Source organism: Lathamus discolor, chromosome 6 (assembly GCF_037157495.1).
Source record: "Lathamus discolor isolate bLatDis1 chromosome 6, bLatDis1.hap1, whole genome shotgun sequence".
NCBI classification, from domain to species: domain Eukaryota; kingdom Metazoa; phylum Chordata; class Aves; order Psittaciformes; family Psittacidae; genus Lathamus; species Lathamus discolor.
In genome coordinates, this window is record NC_088889.1 from 14,344,629 (window position 1) to 14,364,951 (window position 20,323).

At 45.0% G+C, this 20,323-nt stretch overlaps 1 protein-coding gene across 1 annotated transcript in view; it reads right to left on the reverse strand.

The window, feature by feature from the left end:
* SOS2 (SOS Ras/Rho guanine nucleotide exchange factor 2) overlaps window positions 1-18,989 on the reverse strand; it is a 61,925-nt gene extending 42,936 nt beyond the window's left edge. Inside the window, exons 1-2 of the mRNA XM_065683549.1 lie at window positions 18,568-18,989; window positions 1,368-1,493 (exon numbers count right to left, since the gene is read on the reverse strand). Coding sequence (XP_065539621.1) covers window positions 1,368-1,493; window positions 18,568-18,654 — 213 coding nt within the window. The 5' untranslated portion in view covers window positions 18,655-18,989. The remainder of the gene's footprint in view (window positions 1-1,367; window positions 1,494-18,567) is intronic.
* Between the last annotated feature and the right edge of the window lie 1,334 nt (window positions 18,990-20,323).

The following is a 20,323-nucleotide window of genomic DNA, read 5'->3' on the forward strand; positions in this document are numbered from 1 at the left end:
TGAACGTCTGCTGGCAGCACAATCCCACCAACACCACGTAACACAAAACTGAATTATACCTTCTAGCTCTGTATTATTAAATTAAATAACTACTTTATTGCCAAGTGCAACAATGTTTTACTATTCACAGCTTTAAAATGCCAGGTATATTTAAATACAATACACAGGATTTAGTGTTTGCTGTGATATTCGTAACCACAATTCAGAGAGTTGTCGATTATCTCGGAAGGCTGTCTGTACTGCGTGCAGTGTTGCACCCAGTAATCTGTGAAGCATACGTATACTCAGCGAAAATTATTAATTTATGCATACACACAGGGTAATTTTATCATCTCATGACTCAGAGGCAAAAAACTATGGAGCTGGTGCACAGAACAGCCAGTGCTATCTCAAACCATCCTGTCTGCTGAAGGGTCGACTGGGAACTGGAGAAAGAACACAGAATTTCTTAGCTCCACATCTGAAGTTCAAATCCAAACTCAAGGACGTAAAAATCCTGAGTGCTATTAAGGGACTATCTATCAAGTTTTCCTTTTATTTAGCCATAATCTTTATACATCAGTATTACAAAAGACATTAATCATAAACCAAAAATTAATAACTAATGAATTAACTCAATGCTGAATAAAGGGTGACTGCTGCTAATAAGAAGCTAAAACCCCTCAGGCAATTATTTTATGTATACATATATACATATTTATTTCTGTGACACACATATAGAATATGGACAAGGACTTCATTTTGGTTTAGGCTGAAAATCCTGGACATACAGATTGATGTAAAATTAATATCCTACAAAGCTATAATGGGTCACAGCTACACAAAAGCACGTGCTCCCTCTATGCTGTGTATTGAAGCACACTCCATTAAAGCCCTCATTTTATAACTGATGACACAAAAGCAGACAGCTGCAATAATACAAGAGCCTCAGTGAGTTCAATGAAGTTCCAGGAACATACAACTCTATTCCCTCAGTTGCACAATCCAGGCCTAACAACAGTAACTGTTCGTTCCACTATTCACCTTTTTCTGTATATTTATGTGAAGATTAGGAAGAATTCCAACATCCTTACATTAAGTCCAAAGTGCATTCAAGCAGGAGAAAAGCTTTCAAAGCATTCTGCATTTATAAAAGTAATATTGAAAGAAAAATCCCACAATTTCTGTTTTGAAGCCCTGCCTAGAAAAACTGGTCTCCGATTAAGCTTGTTTTATATAATATGAATATTATATAATCTTTTAGAAAAGTAGTATTAACAAACTCTGCTCTTTGGATTCACCTTGCTTTAGCTTCAAGCTGCACTGCTCAAAATTCCTGAGTTCATCAGCGATTCTACAAGCAAGCACTTGGTTTTCTGGTATCTTACCTCTACATCTTGGACTGTCCGTGGCTGAGCAATGCATAGTTTGTTTAGCAGCTGAAGTATCAACTCTTCAATGTAATACAGGGAATCTTCTTTTGCTGAAAGGTTTGGGTGAACCTGTTGCTGAACCTGTCCGAAGGGATTAAAAGAATTAGTACTTTTTAATTCAGAGCTGTACAGAAGGATGAATCATAGCAAAAGCAGAGTAAATCTGTACTGTAGTGCTACAAATTCACATGCTTCCAGTAATTTCCCACAAGTTTTGCTACGTAGTTAAGATGGCAATTCCTATTCCTGCAAAGTTGGCATCTCTATTCAATTAAAAACTACGTATTTAGCCTTTATGGCGCAGAAGACGTTTCGAGCCAAAGCAGGTTTCTGCCAATGATGCAGTGAGAACAATCGCTGTGGATAACTCTCCAGTTACTCATCCAGAGAATGAGTAACATACAGTTATGTTACTAACCCTACAAATGAGTACTGGGTGACTGTGACTGTGAATAGGAGGACTATCAATCTCTTGTTTCACTTGTGGGAAAGGATAGCTCTTTAGACCCTGTCCCGCAGGGGAAAAAGGGTACTAGGACTGGCTCCCTGAAATGCCTGTACACCAATGCACGCAGCATGGGGAATAAACAGGAGGAGTTAGAAGTCTGTGTGCGGGCTAAAGGTTATGATCTAGTGGCGATTACAGAGACATGGTGGGACAGTTCACATGACTGGAATGTGGTCATGGATGGCTATGTCCTTTTTAGGAAAGATAGGTCAGCAAAGCGAGGTGGTGGAGTTGCTCTTTACGTGAGAGAGCAACTAGAATGTATTGAGTTCTGTCCGGGGTCGGATGAGGAGCAAGTGGAATGTCTGTGGGTACGAATCAAGGGGCTGACTGGCACGGGTGATACAGTTGTGGGGGTCTATTACAGACCTCCTGATCAGCACGAAGGAGTTGATGAGGCTTTCTACAGGCAACTGGAAGTAGCCTCGCAACTACATGCCTTAGTCGTCGTGGGGGACTTTAATTACTCCGATATTTGCTGGAAGACTCACACAGCCAGTCATTCACAGTCTAGGAGGTTCCTCGAGTGCATTGATGATAATTTCTTAATGCAAATGGTGGACGTACCAACTAGGGGAGCAGCGCTGCTAGATTTAGTGCTCGCCAACAAGGAGGGTTTGGTCGAAGTGGTGACGGTCAATGGCAGCCTTGGCTGCAGTGACCATGAGATGGTGGAGTTTAGGATCCTGTGTGGGAGGAATAGAATACCTAGCAAAGCCACAGTTCTGGATTTCCGAAGGGCCAACTTTGGCCTCTTCAGTCAACTGCTAAGGGAAGTCTCATGGGAAAGGGTACTAGGCGGTAAAGGGGCTCAAGATAGTTGGTTAGCATTCAAGGACCGCTTCTTCCAAGCTCAGGATCGGAGCGTCCCAATGAGTAGGAAGTCAAGTAAGGGATCTAGGAGACCGGCGTGGTTAAACAAGGAGCTGCTGGGCAAACTCAAGTGGAAAAGGAGAATCTATGGATTATGGAAGGAGGGGCTGGCCGCTTGGGAGGAATATAGGACAGTTGTTAGAGGATGTAGGGAGGCAATTAGGACAGCTAAGGCCTCCTTGGAACTCAATCTTGCTAGTCGGGTTAAAGACAATAGAAAGGGCTTCTTCAAATACATAGCAAATAAAACTAAAACAAGAGGCAATATAGGCCCACTGCTGAACGAAGTGGGTACCCTGGAGACAGAGGATATAAAGAAGGCAGAGGTGCTGAATGCCTTCTTTGCCTCTGTCTTTACTCCTGCAGACTCTCCCCGAGGGCCCCGGATTTCTATAGCCCCAGAAGGAGTCAGGACAAAGGAGGAGTTTGCTTTGGTAGATGAGGATTGGGTTAGGGATCAGCTATGCAAACTGGACATCTGTAAATCGATGGGTCCGGATGGAATGCACCCACGGGTGCTGAGGGAGCTGGCGGAGGTCATTGCTAGGCCACTTTCCATCATTTTTGGTAAGTCGTGGGAAATGGGCGAGGTGCCTGAGGATTGGCGGATGGCAAAGGTCACACCAATCTATAAGAAGGGCAAGAAGGAGGACCCGGGTAATTATAGACCGGTCAGCCTTACCTCCATCCCTGGAAAGATGATGGAACAACTTATTCTTGACTCCATCACTAGGCATATCAAGGATGAGGGGGTCATTAAGAACAGCCAACATGGTTTTATGAGGGGGAAGTCATGTATGACCAACCTTATAGCCTTCTATGAGGAAGTGACTAGGTGGAGGGATGATGGTAGAGCGGTAGATGTGGTTTTTCTTGATTTCAGTAAGGCATTTGATACTGTCTCCCACAGCATCCTCATAGATAAGCTGAGGAAGTGTGGGCTTGACGATCAAGTAGTGAGGTGGATCGAGAACTGGTTGAAAGGAAGAAGGCAGAGAGTTGTGGTCAATGGCGCAGAATCTAGCTGGAGGTCTGTGACTAGTGGAGTTCCTCAGGGGTCGGTGCTGGGACCGGTGCTGTTTAATATTTTCATCAATGACCTGGATGAGGGAACTGAGTGCACCCTCAGCAAGTTTGCTGATGACACAAAACTGGGAGGAGTGGCTGACACACCAGAGGACTGTGCTGCCATTCAGCAAGACCTGGACAGGCTGGAGAGTTGGGCGGGGAGAAACTTGATGAAATTTAACAAGGGCAAGTGTAGAGTCTTGCATCTGGGGAAGAACAACCCCATGTACCAGTACAGGTTGGGGGTTGACCTGCTGGAAAGTAGTGAAGGGGAAAGGGACCTGGGGGTCCTGGTGGATAGGAGGATGACCATGAGCCAGCAATGTGCTCTTGTGGCCAAGAAGGCAAATGGCATCTTAGGGTGCATTAGAAAGGGAGTGGTTAGTAGGTCAAGAGAGGTTCTCCTCCCCCTCTACTCAGCCTTGGTGAGGCCGCATCTGGAATATTGCGTCCAGTTCTGGGCCCCTCTGTTCAAGAAGGACAGGGAATTGCTTGAAGGAGTCCAGCGCAGAGCCACAAAGATGATTAAGGGAGTGGAACATCTCCCTTATGAGGAGAGGCTGAGGGAGCTGGGTCTCTTTAGCTTGGAGAAGAGGAGACTGAGGGGTGACCTCATCAATGTTTACAAATATGTGAAGGGTAGGTGTCAGGATGATGGAGCTAGGCTTTTTTCAGTGATATCCAGTGATAGGACAAGGGGCAATGGGTGTAAACTGGAGCATAGGAAGTTCCACGTTAACATCAGGAAGAACTTCTTTACTGTAAGAGTGACAGAGCACTGGAACAGGCTGCCCAGGGGGGTTGTGGAGTCTCCTACACTGGAGATATTCAAGGCCCGCCTGGACAAGTTCCTGTGTGATGTACTGTAGGTTACCCTGCTCTTGCAGGGGGGTTGGACTAGATGATCTTTTTAGGTCCCTTCCAACCCTTGGGATTCTGTGATTCTGTGATTCTGTGAACAGAGAAGGAGCATGGACCCACCTGAGGAAAAAGTCTTAATAAGCAAGGACACCAGGATTAGAACTAACCAGTCTGGCAGGAAACAATCAATGTGCTGTTAAAACCTGTGGCAATAAAAAGCCATGGCCATGACATGGGAGAAGGGCACGAAGAACTCTTTGAAATGCCCAAGAACCAGAACACTAACTAGAACATGAAACACTGTCTTGAGGCATGAGAAAGAGAGATGTGAAGATACAACAGAGAGGGAGACCTAAGGAAACACAGAAGTAAAAAAATCAGGAGTGTCAAGACCAGGAAAAGCACTGTGATAAAAGCTGACTTCCACCTCCCTCTAATGCAAGGCAGGGTAACACCTCTTATCTCACTTCACAGAGATTAATCACAGCTTTTGTTTCCGAAGCTAAGCTAGACCAGACACCTGAAACAGGCAACCTCAGCATGTGTCTGCAAAAGCTAAAAGGCCACAATGAACTAGTCCTGGTCCAGCATGACTGTTTTTCTACTAAAAATCTCTTGGAACCAAACAACCCCACCTTAAAAAAAAGGGTAAAAAAGCTACTCACTCAACAGTTAGTCGATATACCCAGTTTTCCCTGGCAGCCTCTCAATCAGGAAAGTGCTAACTAGATCTTAGACTACTGCCAAAAGATTCACAAGTAATACAGTCCAGGGAAATTCCCTACTCTCCCCATACAAATTATATGTTAATCACCTCAAAAAAGTAATCTTTCTTACATTGCCATTCTGTGCATGGTTTCAAACACAAGACAAATGGATCGGTAGTTTCTTGGGGGAAGACAATAACATCTCTGGGAGAAACTCTGATCCTCTGAAATACAGGCACTTCTCTCTCCAGAGATAACAGGTGAGCCCACAAACACTGATGGTTTCTGAGAGCTTCCTCCACATTAAGTAACTAAAAATTTCATAGCAATACACCTTGGGGGCACTCAATTTGCAGCCCTGCAGGCTTTTGTAAATGGTGCAAAAACAAGATCAACAAGGAAGTAAGGTGTCTGGCCAGCTTCCTCCCCTGCCTGCTGCAAAGCTGCCCAGGAGCTGGAGCCACTGCAAGGAACTGCTCACTGTTCCACCTGTGCCAAGGCCTGAAAGAACAGGGAGCACAGCACTGTGCTTTGTCCCCCACACCTCCACGTGAGAAGAGAAGAGGAGCCAGGGTGGCCAACAGGTAGGGAGAAAAAGTGAAGATCCATGGAGGGGACCACTAGAAGGGGCTGCTGCTGTACATCTTCAAAGTCCTAGAAGCAGAGACGATGACTTTGATGGAGAAGTCTACCAATGTACTGCTCATAGACAGGGGAGCACAGACCAGGACCACACGTACCAATGATGGGAATTCAAATGTCACAGGGGAGCAGGAAGGGACACACACACTGAAAATGTGAAAACATACCCTGGCATTGACTGTATTGGAGATAATAATTAAGGTATTACACAGTAGTGGTAAAGAGAAACTACCAATCGTGGGGGTTCCTGTGTGATACCCAGGGAGAGATGCCTTCTCAGGCAACAACACAGATTATCTAGTGCTTAATTCTGCACTGGCATCCTTCCTTAAGAAGCACGGGTGAAGAAGAAACACATTAATAAAGTTGTTGTACACTAAGCGAGAAGATAATACATATCTTGCTTCTAATCTAGCTGTTCAGTTTTGTTATAGTTTTATACAGTCCTCTATCACTTAGTCTTCTACACCTCAAACATGAGTATCTCTCTGCTTCTGTAACTGTCACACAGCTGACATGTATACAAGGTCCTGTACTACTGAAAAAACAGCAACTAAAAAAAACAAAATCAAGAAAACCAAAAGCACTGCTTGAAAACACTTACTTAAGACTGTGGGTTTTCAACAATAGTCAGTGCATTTCTTGTTCTTCCTGAGCATGAGAGTTTAATTCACAAAACAATGGAAAACCAGGAAGTGTTGAGGTAAGGTCCTGCCATGTATCTCTTACACAAGCACTACTACAGCAAAAGCATTAGCTAGCTACCTAGGAAATAAGATGAAATTATATTTCACCCACAATGAACCCTTAATGATGTTCTACAGAAATGACAAGAACAGGAGCTGTAAGATGAGAAAGGGAAGCTGCGCTCCCCTTTACGAGAAGATGGGCAACTCCCATTTACTACAACAGATTGCAGCCATCCTCCTCCCCTCACAAGGGTAGCTCATTTTGAAAACAGGCATCACTGCCACAAAGAAAATTACTTCACTTGTAACTAACTTCACACTTTCCTCAGCTTTCTCAAGAGCATGTGGGTATCCATCAAAGGGTGAGGACAAGCAGAGGAGCACACAGTCCTCTTCCAACACTGGCAGAGAATTTCAGCTTCATACAGTGAACAAAAACTTAAGTGCTGGAGTCAATTTTGCTTCTAAGGAGCAAACCTGACAACAAAGCTGAACATCTCCTGGTTGAGACAGCTCTTCCTGGAGGATTTAGAAATCAGCTCCCATTTGAAATGATACTGCCTGCAGCATCACAGAAAGGCCCCAGGGGTACTTGCACACTCCCTGGCTTTAAGAGAAGTTATTTCGACATGAGTGCTGTTACTGAGAAAAAACAATTTCATAGAGAGACACTGTTTTTCACAGCAAGCCAAAAAGTTATAAAAGCTGTGCACTGGCTGATCAAACCACATGCCACTGTATCAAGGAGAAAACACTGCTTACAGTATTCACTTAAGCCCTGACTGAAAGGACTGTAAAAGCAGAGAGAGACTGATAAAACACTGAATGTATGGGAAAAAAGCAGTAAGAACTACTGAGGACACTTTGCTTTTGGAAAGCGCATTCACTGATTTCAGGTTCAGACTGCAGTATTTGAGCACAAATGCATTAGCTGGCATGAAATAATAACACCACAGTAAACACATGGCTAAATTTTAATCTGACTTGTAACTGTTGAAGAGTCAAAATACCTAAACCCACAATGTGTTGCACTAACCAGCAAGAGCTCTGCTGCAAGAATTTGAGCAGAAGCTATCACAGAATCACAGAATGGTTTGGAAGGGACCTTTTCAAGATCACAGAATCAGAAACCATCCAGTTCCAAATCCTCTGCCACAGGCAGGGACACCTTCCACTAGACCAGGCTGTTCCAAGCCCCGTCCAACCTGGCCTTGAACACTGCCAGGGATGGGGCAGCCACAGCTTCTCTGGGCAACCTCTGCCAGTGCCTCACCATCCTCACAGTAAAGAACTTCTTCCTAACATCTAGTCTAAATCTCCCCTCTGTCAGTTTAAAGCCATTGTCAGGACCCCCTTGTCCTATCACTGCTTGCTCTTATAAAAATTCCTTCCCCAGCTTTTTTGTCAGACCTATTAGGTATTGGAAGGGAGAGAAACTAGGGTTTTTTTCACCTATTTTATCTCTGCAACAACCCAAGCAGAGTGCCTGCAGTCATTAAAGAGGCAGATTAAGGTTAGCAGAACTGTTTTTTACTGTGTCATTCACATATGATTATTCCTTCACAAGCTCTTCCAAGGAACAGAAATGAAGTAACGTGTAAATCACATAAACATGGCACTTAAACATCGTCTTAAGGCCTTTCTGGGGGACATGCATTTATTTTAGATGGGAGTTCCTGAACTGCTCCTTCCCTTGCTCCTCTTCTCTACTTCTCCATACTCTTGCATCCCACCAACACATGTATCTTTGATGAAAATCCAGCAGCACCTTCACAGCGGTCTCTCCTTCCAATAGCCACAGCCTTCAGCAGATTTGACAGAGCTCTCTGAGAGCTTGACTGCATCTGAAAAAGCAGAGGCTCTAGAGGAAGACAAAAAACCCTTAAAGGTAAACTGAGATCTTTCTCTCTATTCCTTTCAAGAGACAGGTCCTGCACCACGCCACAAAAACTTTTAGAGAAAACGGGCAGCTGCAGAGATGAAGTCAGGCTCAAAATTCCTTTTCAGTGAGATGTTAATAGCCCTTACAGGCCCCTGGGAAGAAGTCCACTAAGAAAAGAGGAGGATGTAAGCCATTCAAGGAGATACAGGACTAGAAACAAACTGATCTTACATTTTGGAACTAATATAATGGTGGGCTTAATTTTGAACTGTGGGAATTCTGAATCCCAATAATATCTGGACTTGGGGAAACTCGAAAGTCCAGAGTATCAATAGGTTCTGTCTGAAACAACAAAAGCTGAGGAAAAACCAAACCAAACCAACAAACAAACAAACAAAAAAAATAAAACTGCAAGTAACTTCAGTACTAATGAGACAAACCAACAATTTGGCTCTACTGCCCAAATATACTTTTACATAATACATGTATTTTGGTAGTAAAAATACAATCAAAAAGTTCCAATTTTTCCACAGTAAGCACATCAGCAAAGCAAGAGATTGTTCATAAAAATACCCCAAATAACAACCAATCGTCCAAGAACTGAAAAATCCCAAACCCGTAACATGCACATCGAGTCTGTAGGCAGCATATACCATCACAAACATGTAAATCCATATTCCAGAAAGACTAGGCTAAAACATCCTCTTCCCTACTTACATTCAAAACAACTACATTTTCAGAAAACAGAATTCCAATATTACCCAAGATTTCAAAACATGAAGTTTCTAATTTAAAAAATGCCACCACAAAATGTGTTAGCATGATGATACATTTCTATGCTTACTGTGCAAACAGGACAGCTTAATAAATTGCATGTTAAATTTGTCAACTGTTTGTAACCAGACCTACTCGTTCCCCTTTTCCCACAGAGACCAATTTCAACTTAGAAATGATTTATGTTTTACTTGCCTCGTAAAAACACAGTTACAGTACATCAGTGGACAAGTACAACTTTGGAGGGCTGTTTGTTTACTTCAAGAACGAAGCATATAAATTTGGGAGCAAGAAAAATAATTAGAACATAGAAGTTAAATATTTACTATCGCAGGCTAGTAAGGTCTTGCCAACACTTGTCAGTATTTCCATAGGCTATGTTCAAGGTGATGAAAATGCATCCCTGACAGAGAAAGCAGCATTAGGTTTGTCCTATACCAAGAAGCTGAAAGCCAGTAAGACTGAAAAAAACCTAATCTGACAACTATCTAGTTTTAGGCTGAGGTCTTATTCCTTATCTTTTCTAAAGATAAAAAGAAAACACTGCCCATTAGAAACAGAAAACATCTACTCCAAAGGCATTCATCTGGATGATGTTCCAGAGGAAGAAGGGAACCAGATGTAGTAACATAAAGGCCTGTGATTCTCTTGTTCAGTGTAAGATGTCAGCATTGATAGTCACAATTTTCAAGTGTAAATACAGCATAATTCTTTGGAAAGAACCACAAAGGTTTAAATGCTCATCGAGCTATCCCAAATAAAAATGCACTGCCAACTTTTTAAAACCTCCACACATTCCTATCTTTATTTCCAGTACAGCAATTTCTAGATGGCCCATCTTTCTTAAATTAAATTAATAAATGCTGATAGAGGAACAGTATGAAGCAGTCTTTTAAGCTAAACAGAACATAGTAATTTATCTACATACACCATTTTAGCTTTTTCACTGTGATTCTGAACATTTGACTCATGGTTAGCGAAATAACCAAATAATCCGAGCTACAAAAAGCATCTCAGGTGTAGATCATCCGTCAGTTGACTGACTGCTGAAAGGTGACTGTATAGGGGTGATTAAACAGTCATCTTACTGCACCACTTCAGTGTAAATACATATTTTCTTTTTCCCATCGTTAGCTATCTACTATTTTGCTCTGGTATATTCTAATTTAGTGAAGGGTGAATTAAACGAGGTTCACAATGGGTGTGCAGACAGGAATCTACATTCTGAAATAGCTTTGAAGATGGTCCTAAGATCTGCTGGGAAGTCTGCTTGGTGCAGGCAGAACCACTGAATCATTTTGGTTGTAAAAGACTTTTAAGATCAGAGTCTAACTGTTAACTCGGCACTGCCAAGCCTACCACTACACCATGTCCCTAAGTGCCATCTTAGTGTACTATGGATAGGAAAACAGGGTAACAACAAAATAGTCTCCAAAAAAAAACAGTATATTAAAACCTTTTTGTTCAAAATGTATCTTTTTATTTATGGGAGGGGAAAAAAAATAAAATCATTCAGAGAGTGATCCTCCGCAGTTCCTTAACTGCTTTTTAAACACACACTGATCATGACAGCACCAATGCTGCCATACAGTCAAGCGATAAATTGTAAATCAAACCCATCTTTTTCTGGAATGAGCTGTAGGATGTAAAGCACCTCAGTGGCACGTGGTGGAAGGGGCTGGTGGATCCCTGCGAGGACAGCAGCACTGATTTCAGGTTTCTGCTGATTATGGCACAGATGGGTTTCCTCCAACAGCTGCCTGTAGTTTCGCCTGCTGGCAGTTCCCTACCATGCCTCCCTTCTGCTCCATCTGCATTTCCTGTCTGGTTTGTCACACCACCTTCAGTCTGCTTTTCTACCAAACAGAAAGTATCTCCTTTCTCCAGTTGATGTTTCCTTTTATACAGTCAAGAAACTAAAATGCGTGTATGTTTACATGTGCACAAACACAACATTTTAAGTTTAAAAACAGATGGAAAATTAAGCATTTGGATTTTATCCAGTCATATAAACCACACTGTTTAAATTGAGATAAACCCTGACTGAGCCAGGCACAGCCTCTGCCCTGTGATACTGAAGGAAAACACCACAGCCAATGTGGACATCACTGTGCACATCTTAATTTAATGCTAATGGCTTCTATTTCTCCCTCAATTCTTAAACACATCATTTCCCAAAGCTGAGGGCTGCTCTGAGCCCTGAGCCTTGCACCCACAAGCTCTCTCTTCCCATTTCTCACATCACACCCCTCCTCAGAAGAACCACTCACACAGGTAAACCGAATTATTCAAACAAGTCGGTAACTTTTCAGTTAGACCTTTAGAAGAATTAAAAATAAAAATCAATTCATGAGCAACGCAGGCCAGCAGAGTGAGTTTTGAGATTGTGTTTTAAGTGGACAGACACGCAGATGAAATAAGAATAAAGGACGAGAAGGAAAGATAAAAACTACTAAGAAAGAAAAATAAGCACCAAACCTTAAATTTGGAGGCACTGACTGTCAGAGTCATTTCTTTTTGAACCAGATGATCACTGAACTAACATTAAAAAAATCAGGGACAACGAAGAGGCCATAAATGGGGAAAAAAAAAGATGCCCTCAGCATGTCTTTTGACATGACTAACCTGCCGAAGTCAAAGAACAGTAGCACACCACTCATCTGAAAAGCCTGGCAGAAAGGGACTTTTGAGAGGTAACTAAAAAAGCAAATAAACTCTACAGCTTCTCCACATGAGCTTAGATAATGTGCAAAGAGGAAAAGAGAGGTGAACAACTAGAGAGAGAAGGAGAGATGATGGAAAGGGGACAATTTCAACAGGTGAAACAGCTCAGGCACAATAGAGACCATGCATGAAATGGGATGAGAAAATGAGAGAATACTGGAATGGTCTGGGTTGGAAGGGACCGTCAAGCCCATCCAGTTCCAAACCCTCTGCCACAGGCAGGGACACCTTTCGCTAGACCAGCCTGCTCAAAGCCCTGCCCAACCTGGCCTTGAACACTGCCAGGGATGGGGCAGCCACAGCTTCTCTGGGCAACCTGTGCCAGGGCCTCACTACCCTCACAAGGAAGAGTTTACTCCTCGTATCTAACCTAAACCTACCCTCTCTTTCTCTTTAAAGCCATGACCCCTTATCCTAGGAAGCCAGCTTATGAGGCACGCCAAGGGGCAAGACAACAAGCAGTGAGGTGGACAAAGGCACAAGAGCAACATGAATCACTGCAGTAAATGCTTTCATTTGGTTTTCCTTCCTGTGCCCAGTTAGCCTGGCAGGTCTTCCAAGTCGATGCAAATGCCAATTTCCAAGCTGCATTTTAACAACAGGTAGGAAGTGTTTCTTCTGCTAATGCTGCCAAATGAAATACATAATTCCTACTACTTTTAAACATCTCTGATCTTATTTCATGCCACTGGCTGAGAAATTTGCCAACTGCAGATTCTAGTGACAGTATTTAAGCTAAACAGTGTAAAAACAAACAAAAAAGGCATTAAAAAAGAAAAAAAGGATGTAAGTAGAAGGACCAGCCCCCTTTGGTTCCAAATTTTATTCATGATAGTATTTATTCAGTAACAAAAAATAAAAGCCAGCCTACGTACTTGTAAGAGACTAAAACCGATTTATAATGATACCAATCTGCTACTGGGAATAAAAGAAGTCTGGAGGAATTCACCTATTGTTTACAGTGGCTTGGTAGCATCAATTTCACTGGGACTTGCTGCTCCTGTCCACACCTCCAATCACCTCTCAATTGTGAGCACAGTGTTGTGAGGCAACAACCGGATCTGTGCTTCAAACTTGGACGGGTCTACGTATTTCACAGGTAATTACGTTATCACCGGCACTTCCCTTACTTGCCATTCTCCCAGGCAGAGGCATTCCTGTCTGTAGGAACTGGAAACCTGCAAGGGACCAGGCTTCAGAGCTCTAGCAAGTGTATTCATTAGATGCAAAATGACCTAAGTAAAACTATTATTTAAAAACATCATAACAAGCAACTTTAGCAATGAAATTATAATGCATTAAATAATAATGCATGCTAATGAAATCAGCATGTATTAAATAATAATCCATGTTAATGGAATTAGCATGCATTAAAAAATAATCCATTCTAATGACACTATCATTAAGTAAACCAAACCCAAGGGGGCCTGATCTTGCAATGGACAGAGCAGTGAAGAAAATGGGGCAGTCCCTGCACATACCCTATTACCAAACAGAATACAAACCATGCAACCTCACACAAGAGCTGTGTCATTCATTATACATTAAGTCTTGTATGGTTTAAAATACAGAGAAGCACTGAATTAATGTAAACCTTAAAATGTCCTCAGAATGGTCTTTCGTATTTCTGCATGCAACATTTGCTAAGAATAAACCCTTCAGTCATGCTCTAGAAATCTGATGAGTAGTCCAGAGCAATAGTGGAATTGTTTTAGAAAATGCAAATAGCGTACAGTGCTGTGATTATACCAACATGTGTAGTGCCTGCAGAAATGCAAGTATTAACTGTTCGACAGTCTCCATTTGTAGATAATGAAGAAAACCAAAACAACAATACAATTTTCTTTAGAAAAAAAAATCAAAGAACAAAGCAACTGAATGCACAGCTCCCTTACAGAAACACATTTTTCATTTGCCAGTGGATTTGTAAGTGCACATAAAATGATAGTGCATGCTAAGAACACACAATATTTCAGAGCAAATAAATCCACATGTACATGTCCAACCACTATTTTCAGAAACGCACACTAGTTCCATGGAGTCACCCGTTTCGTTTTGAAAACTTGCTCCAAGTAACTGGAACAGAAATTTATTCCAGGGAGCAAGAGATGATAGTTGGCATTAATGAAGTTTTCAGTTACAATTCCTAAGAACTTTTTATACAATGCATGTCCATTATATCAAAACTGGGACCTTCAGTGGGTGCGTGGGAGTTACACACTCAGCTAGCACAGAGATTTACACACAATTTTCTTGGGCTGCCCTGTAATCCCAGCCTCAACCTGAAAAATCACTTCAGTTCTGGGAAGTTTCATCTGGAAGAAAGTTGACCACAAGAACAAGCTTTGGCACCGGACCTGTGCTAGGAAACCCAGTTACAAAATTGGAATGCCAGCTTTAGAAGTGGGTTGCATAATTTCACATCTTTCCCCACAAATGCCATGGGGCCAGGAACAGCTAAAAACCAGACAACTCAAAATAAACCTAAACAACAAACACCTGCAGAGATAAGAAAGGCGGAGAGTGCAAACTCCACACCACTGCAGAAGATCCCCCTTCAAAAGGGTCCTGGTTTCACTGGAGAAGGATCTGGCCAGGCGTGGAGGAGGGGAGCAGAAACACCCCTCACTCGCAGCCCTCCCAAATGGCACTGCTCTCTGAGCACCAGCTTTAATGACGCTTGCCAGCATCAACGTCCCAAGAATTCAAACCAACCAACCCCGCCAGCGGGGTGCTTGAAACGCATGTGATTCCTGCTGGAACAGCTGCCTGCGTGCTTCGAGAATTATTCAAAGAGACATTGTGATCCTTTAATAACTGAAGTCAGTTCCCAGATTAAAAGCCTTTATAAAGCTTAGACTGTAGATCTGTTTGAAGTGATTTACTTGCTACAAACAGCAGTTCAAGTAACTTTAACCTACACAACCAGATAAAAATATTGTTTTCTTCTGATTCATTTACTTTGACAGGACTTTAATAATGAGTTTCATTATACTCGCTTCCTACTTAGCTTTCCAGCACAGCACAGCAACAGAAGACAGCAAAATGTTTTAGAGTAAGGGCATGCTTGCCATCTACCAGCTGGAAGAGAGGCAATACATGAAACTGCTTTAAAATTTTCTACTTAATAGATTCCATAGTGACAGTGCTAAGCATATGATGATATAAATATATATATATTTTAAAGGTATTTTAAAACATCTGGTTTAATGACGTCTTGCTGTTTAGTACTGGTTTTGTTTAATCCTAAAAAGACTCATACTGGTAAGTACAATTTACCACTCTACTAATCTTAAAGATGAATGGCCACTTAAATGCCTACAGAATATTGTTCAAAAGACAGATTTTCATCTTTTTTTCACATACTGAAGTATTTTACCATTCCCCGCCCCCCCCCCCAATTAATTCGACACAGTTGACATGTAACAAAAGTAAATGCAAGGGTTTAAAAGTAGTTTGATAAAAAGTAACAACCTTAACGGTGCTGAATGCTGGAGAGCTTCAAAGCACCTTACTGACTTAAAAGTCAAGAAGCAAGGAAATACTGTCTGTTGTTAGTACAGGCTCCTTGTCCACCTCCACATCTTCTCCTGTTTCAGAATGAAGATTTCTCACACCCTAACATACATGAGGAAAATCAAAACCTCCTCTTTTTCTAGCACCAGTTTCTCTTCTTCAGAAAGTGCTAACAAGAAAAGCTTTCAAGAATGGGAACCAGAACAGTGTCTCTGCACTTGCAGTGCACGCTACTGTGATGAAAACCCAGCCCAGAAGTTCAAGAAAATCTCTGTTCCAGGCATTTAACTGAAAAGTTTCTGAAGCTCAGACTTTAAAATTTCCATTGCAAAAGCAACCTGCTTGAAAAGATCCTGTCTAAACCGGCTGACGAGACGCTTTTTGAACCCCTTCAGAACAAAATCACAAACTATTTGAAAACTGTGGTAACATTTTTAGAAATTCTGGGACTAACAGAGATCCGATGAGATCCGATTAATGAGATCCGATTAATGAGATCCGATGCTTTGGGGCACACTTTGGGTTCAATGCCGCACTTGTCAGCTCTCCTATAGATAACGGAAATGCTCTCATCTTATTATGGAAGTGAAAATGCAAGATGTAAACAAAACAACCTATACATTTTCTAAAACGTCCTGGTTTAAAAATGTCCAGTGTTCACATTAGGGCATTTGAGTTTTAAAGAATATATTAAAACTGACAATGTTTCCCTGATAGCCTGACTGTAACAACTGGAACAATGAAACAGTTTTGACTCACTGATACTGTGTGTTCATAGAAGAAATGCCCATTACAGTACGATTGCTTCATGCTAAAGGGTGGGTACTGCAGACAAGGAACTTTCCCAGGAAGAAAAAAATTGTCTATAAGCAACCACAAAATTTTACAAGTAGTCACTGATATCATAGAATCACAAAATAGTTCTGGTTGGAAAGGACCTTAAGATCATCTAGTTACAACCCCCCTGCAATGGACAGGGACACTTCATACTAAACCATGTCACTCAAGGCTCTGTCCAGCCTGGCCTTGAACAAAGCCAGGGAAGGGGCATTTACAACTTCCTTGGGCAACCCATTCCAGTGCCTCACCACCCTCATAGTAAAGAACTTTTTCCTATAAAAGCTAATTTAAACTTCCCCTGATTAAATTCTAACCCGTTAGCCCTTATCCTACCACTAGAGTTCCTAATGAAGAGTCCCTCCCCAGCATCCTTATATCAAGACTTCATTTCCTCTGGTTTAGAAACTCTAAGTTTCTCTTCACCAAAAACAAGTGTACAGAGACAGCAACTGGTAAGAGCAGCATTAATCCAGCAACTTTTATGCTATTTGTATTTCAGAATTATAAAACCACCTTGAGTGAAATCCTTTTAGTCAAACTGATACAGCTACACCTCACATTTGAATGGATGCTGGTTGGTGTCAAGCTCCAGTGACTGGCAAAGGAACAACTTTAGGAATGGCATTCCCTAAGCTTCCCAAGACACACTGGAAAGCAACTACTATGAGGAAGAGGAGATTCAAAAAGCAGAAAGCCCAGGATTCTTCAGACAGGCGATTAGTGGGTTCTATGCCAGCCACAAGACTACTTAGCTGCCTTCAGTGGCTTTTAATACAAGTGATACAGGGGTCCAAACCAAATGCAAATCTTTGATTCTCCTTTTTATATAATTTAAAAAGAGAGAATAATTACCCCACACCATCACTAAATCTATTCTTAGAGAAAAAAAAAAAAACAAACAAGACAAACCACCACTCACATGAGTGCCTGCGTTATGTGTATGGCAGTGCTGCCCAGCATCAGAGATCCAGATCATCAGGCCATGATGTTAAGAACTGTATCACAGTCCTCATCCCTTGCAATGGTAACAAGCAAACGACACAAGGCAGAACATCATCACCCCCCCTCCAGACCCCACCACCCTCAATTTAACCCCCTCCCTCTGCTATTGGGGGTGTCCTACCTAAGGGGTGGTGTGCTGGGCACTATCCTGCTGTGCAAAACACACCACAAAAAGATAAATCCTTTTCCCATGACAGGCTAAGCGGTTTCCCACACATTTTATCTCGCTTCTGCAGCACGTAGTTGTTTCTTAATAAAACACAGGCTGTTTCTACCCTCCACCATGGCTGTTTAATCAACAGCCTGGCATTGCAATGGGCAGCACATGAGCAGCATCTCGGCTGGGTGGTCAGCAAGGGAGCACGGTCCGGGAAAGGGCATGGAAGAGCTGTCTGGAGAAATGCCACGGACGGAAGGTTGCCCTTCCAACAGCACATCCCAAAGGCAAATCAGGAGTACGAGCCCCCTCAAAGCCAGCGGCCCCACTGAGAAGGTAGGGACGGCACTTTTAGCCAGTGCTACTTAAGGAGGAGAAGCAGCAGCCTGTGACAGCAGCAGAGCCTGCTAGGCACACATTGCCACCGGGAAGCATCTTCACAGAAAGAAGTACCGAAGGCAAGACAGGAGCATGGGCACCGTCCGGACGTGAGCCCGGGCACCCTGCTGCGGGTGACTCTGCGGCGGACGACCCCTCCTGAGGGGGAGCAAGCAGGAGAACCTCCGGGGTCCCCTCTCAACCTCTGCTCGCCGAGGCCGGGCTGCCGGGACGGGCGAGCACACGGTGCGAAGGAGCAGGACGGGGGAGCGGCGAAGGGCAGGGGCACTGTGCAAGCAAAGGTCCAGACGTCCCTGCTCTGCCCGAGAGGGCTGCCGGGGCCACGGGCATCTGCACCGGAGCTGCGCGCCCGACCACAGCCCGAGCGGCGGGACGGGCGCTCCCCCACCGCGGAGCGGCCCCAGAGCCCGGCGGAGGGCCGGGGCAGGGGCGCTCCCGGGGCCGGGGGCCGCAGCGCGGCGCGAAGCGCAGGTGCCGCCCGCCACCGCTCCCAGCCTCCGCCGGAGGACTGACCTTGCGCAGGGCGGGCACGAAGAGCCCCCGCCATTTCGGGCCGTTCTCCTCGCCGAAGAACTCGTACGGCTGCGGCGGCGGCTGCATGGCGCCCACCGGCGGCTCCTCCGCATCGGGGCCGCCCCCCTCGCCGCTCCCCGCCGGCTACAGCGCCCGGGGCATGGGGGGAGAAAGAGGAGAGACAACGCGGTGGGGGCGCTGAGGGGAAGGAGAAGCCGCCGCTGGTGCTCGTCAGGGCCGGGCCCGGCCGCGCTGGGCTCCCGGCCGCCGCAGGCTCGCTGCTCACCCCCCCGCCCGGGCGGCCATCACATCCGGAGCGGGAGGGGCCGGGCTCCGGGCCGCCCGCCGTGCGCTGACGGGGCGGCGGGTGAGGCGCCTCGGCCCCGCTCGCTGCGGCCCCGCTACCGCCGGCGCCCTCCGCGCGCATGCGCGGCCGCCACCATGCTGCCCTCCCCCGCCCACTGCCGCGGCGCCCCCTGCCGGCCGTGCCGCCGGTGGGGGTGCAGCCCCGCAGAGGAGCGGCCGAGGGGGGTCATCGGCGCGGAGCGGGGCAGAGCTCTGGCCGCGCGCCACTACCCTGAGGCCTCGGGCGGCCGCTTGCTGCTGGACACGACCCTCCCACAGCATTTCCCTCTCCAGCGTGCGAGGCTGCAAGGGCTGCCGCGCCCTCAGCCTGCTCCCGCCAGCGGCCCTGCGGGACCTCCGGCTCCATCCTTCCCCTCCTCTTCCCCTCACCTTACTGGAAACAGCCTCACCCTCTGGAAGGCTCCACCAGAACCACCGTCCTGGGAGACGGGACCGCAGCAGCGGCAGTGCTGAGTGAGCTCCCAGCACCAGCGTCCCCACCTCTAGGCTGGTTTTCTCCCCACCTCGAAGCAGTTTTCCTCTGCACCCTGCAGAACACCGGCTGTTGCTGTTCCTTCCACCCCCAGCCACACTTTCCCTCAGGGCTGGTTTTGGGACCAGTGCTGTTTAGCATCATGTCAGTGACATGGACAATGGGATCAAGTGCCCACTCAGAAAGTCTGACAATGACACCAAGCTGTGTGGTGCGGTTGACACGCTGGAGGGAAGGGATGCCATCCAGAGGGACCTGTGGAGGCTGGAGAGATGGGACAGTGCCAGCCTCATGAGGTTCAACAAGGCCAGTTGCCAGGTCCTGCAAGTTTTGGGCAATGCCAAGCACTGAATTTAGAGCAGCCTTGAGGAGAAGAACATGGGGATGTTGGTTGACAAGAAGCTCAACATGACCCAGCAGTGTGCACTTGCCTCCCAGAAAGCCAACCGAGCTCTGGGCTGCATCACCAGCAGCATGACCAGCACGTCAAGGGAGGCGATTCTTCCCCCTATGCCGCTCTGGTGAGACCCCATCTGCAGTGCTGTTTTCAGCACTGGGACCCCAACGCAACAGGATATGGACCTGTTGGAGCAAGTCCAGAAGAGGCCACAAAGATGCTCTGAGGACTGGAGCACCTCTGCTATGGAGACAGGCTGAGAGCGCTGGGCTTGTTCAGCCTGGAGAAGAGGAGGCTCCAGGCAGCTTCCAGTGCCTAAAGGGGCTGACAAGAAAGCTGGAGAGGGACTTTTGACATGGGCTTGTACGGAAGGGACAAGATGGGATGACTTTAAACTGACAGATACTAGATTTAGATTAGCTATTAGGAAGAAAGGGATAAAGTTATTCACCCTGAGGCTGGTGTAAAGACTAGAGGAGCTGTGGCTGCCCCATCCCTGCAAGTATTCAAGGCCAGGTTGG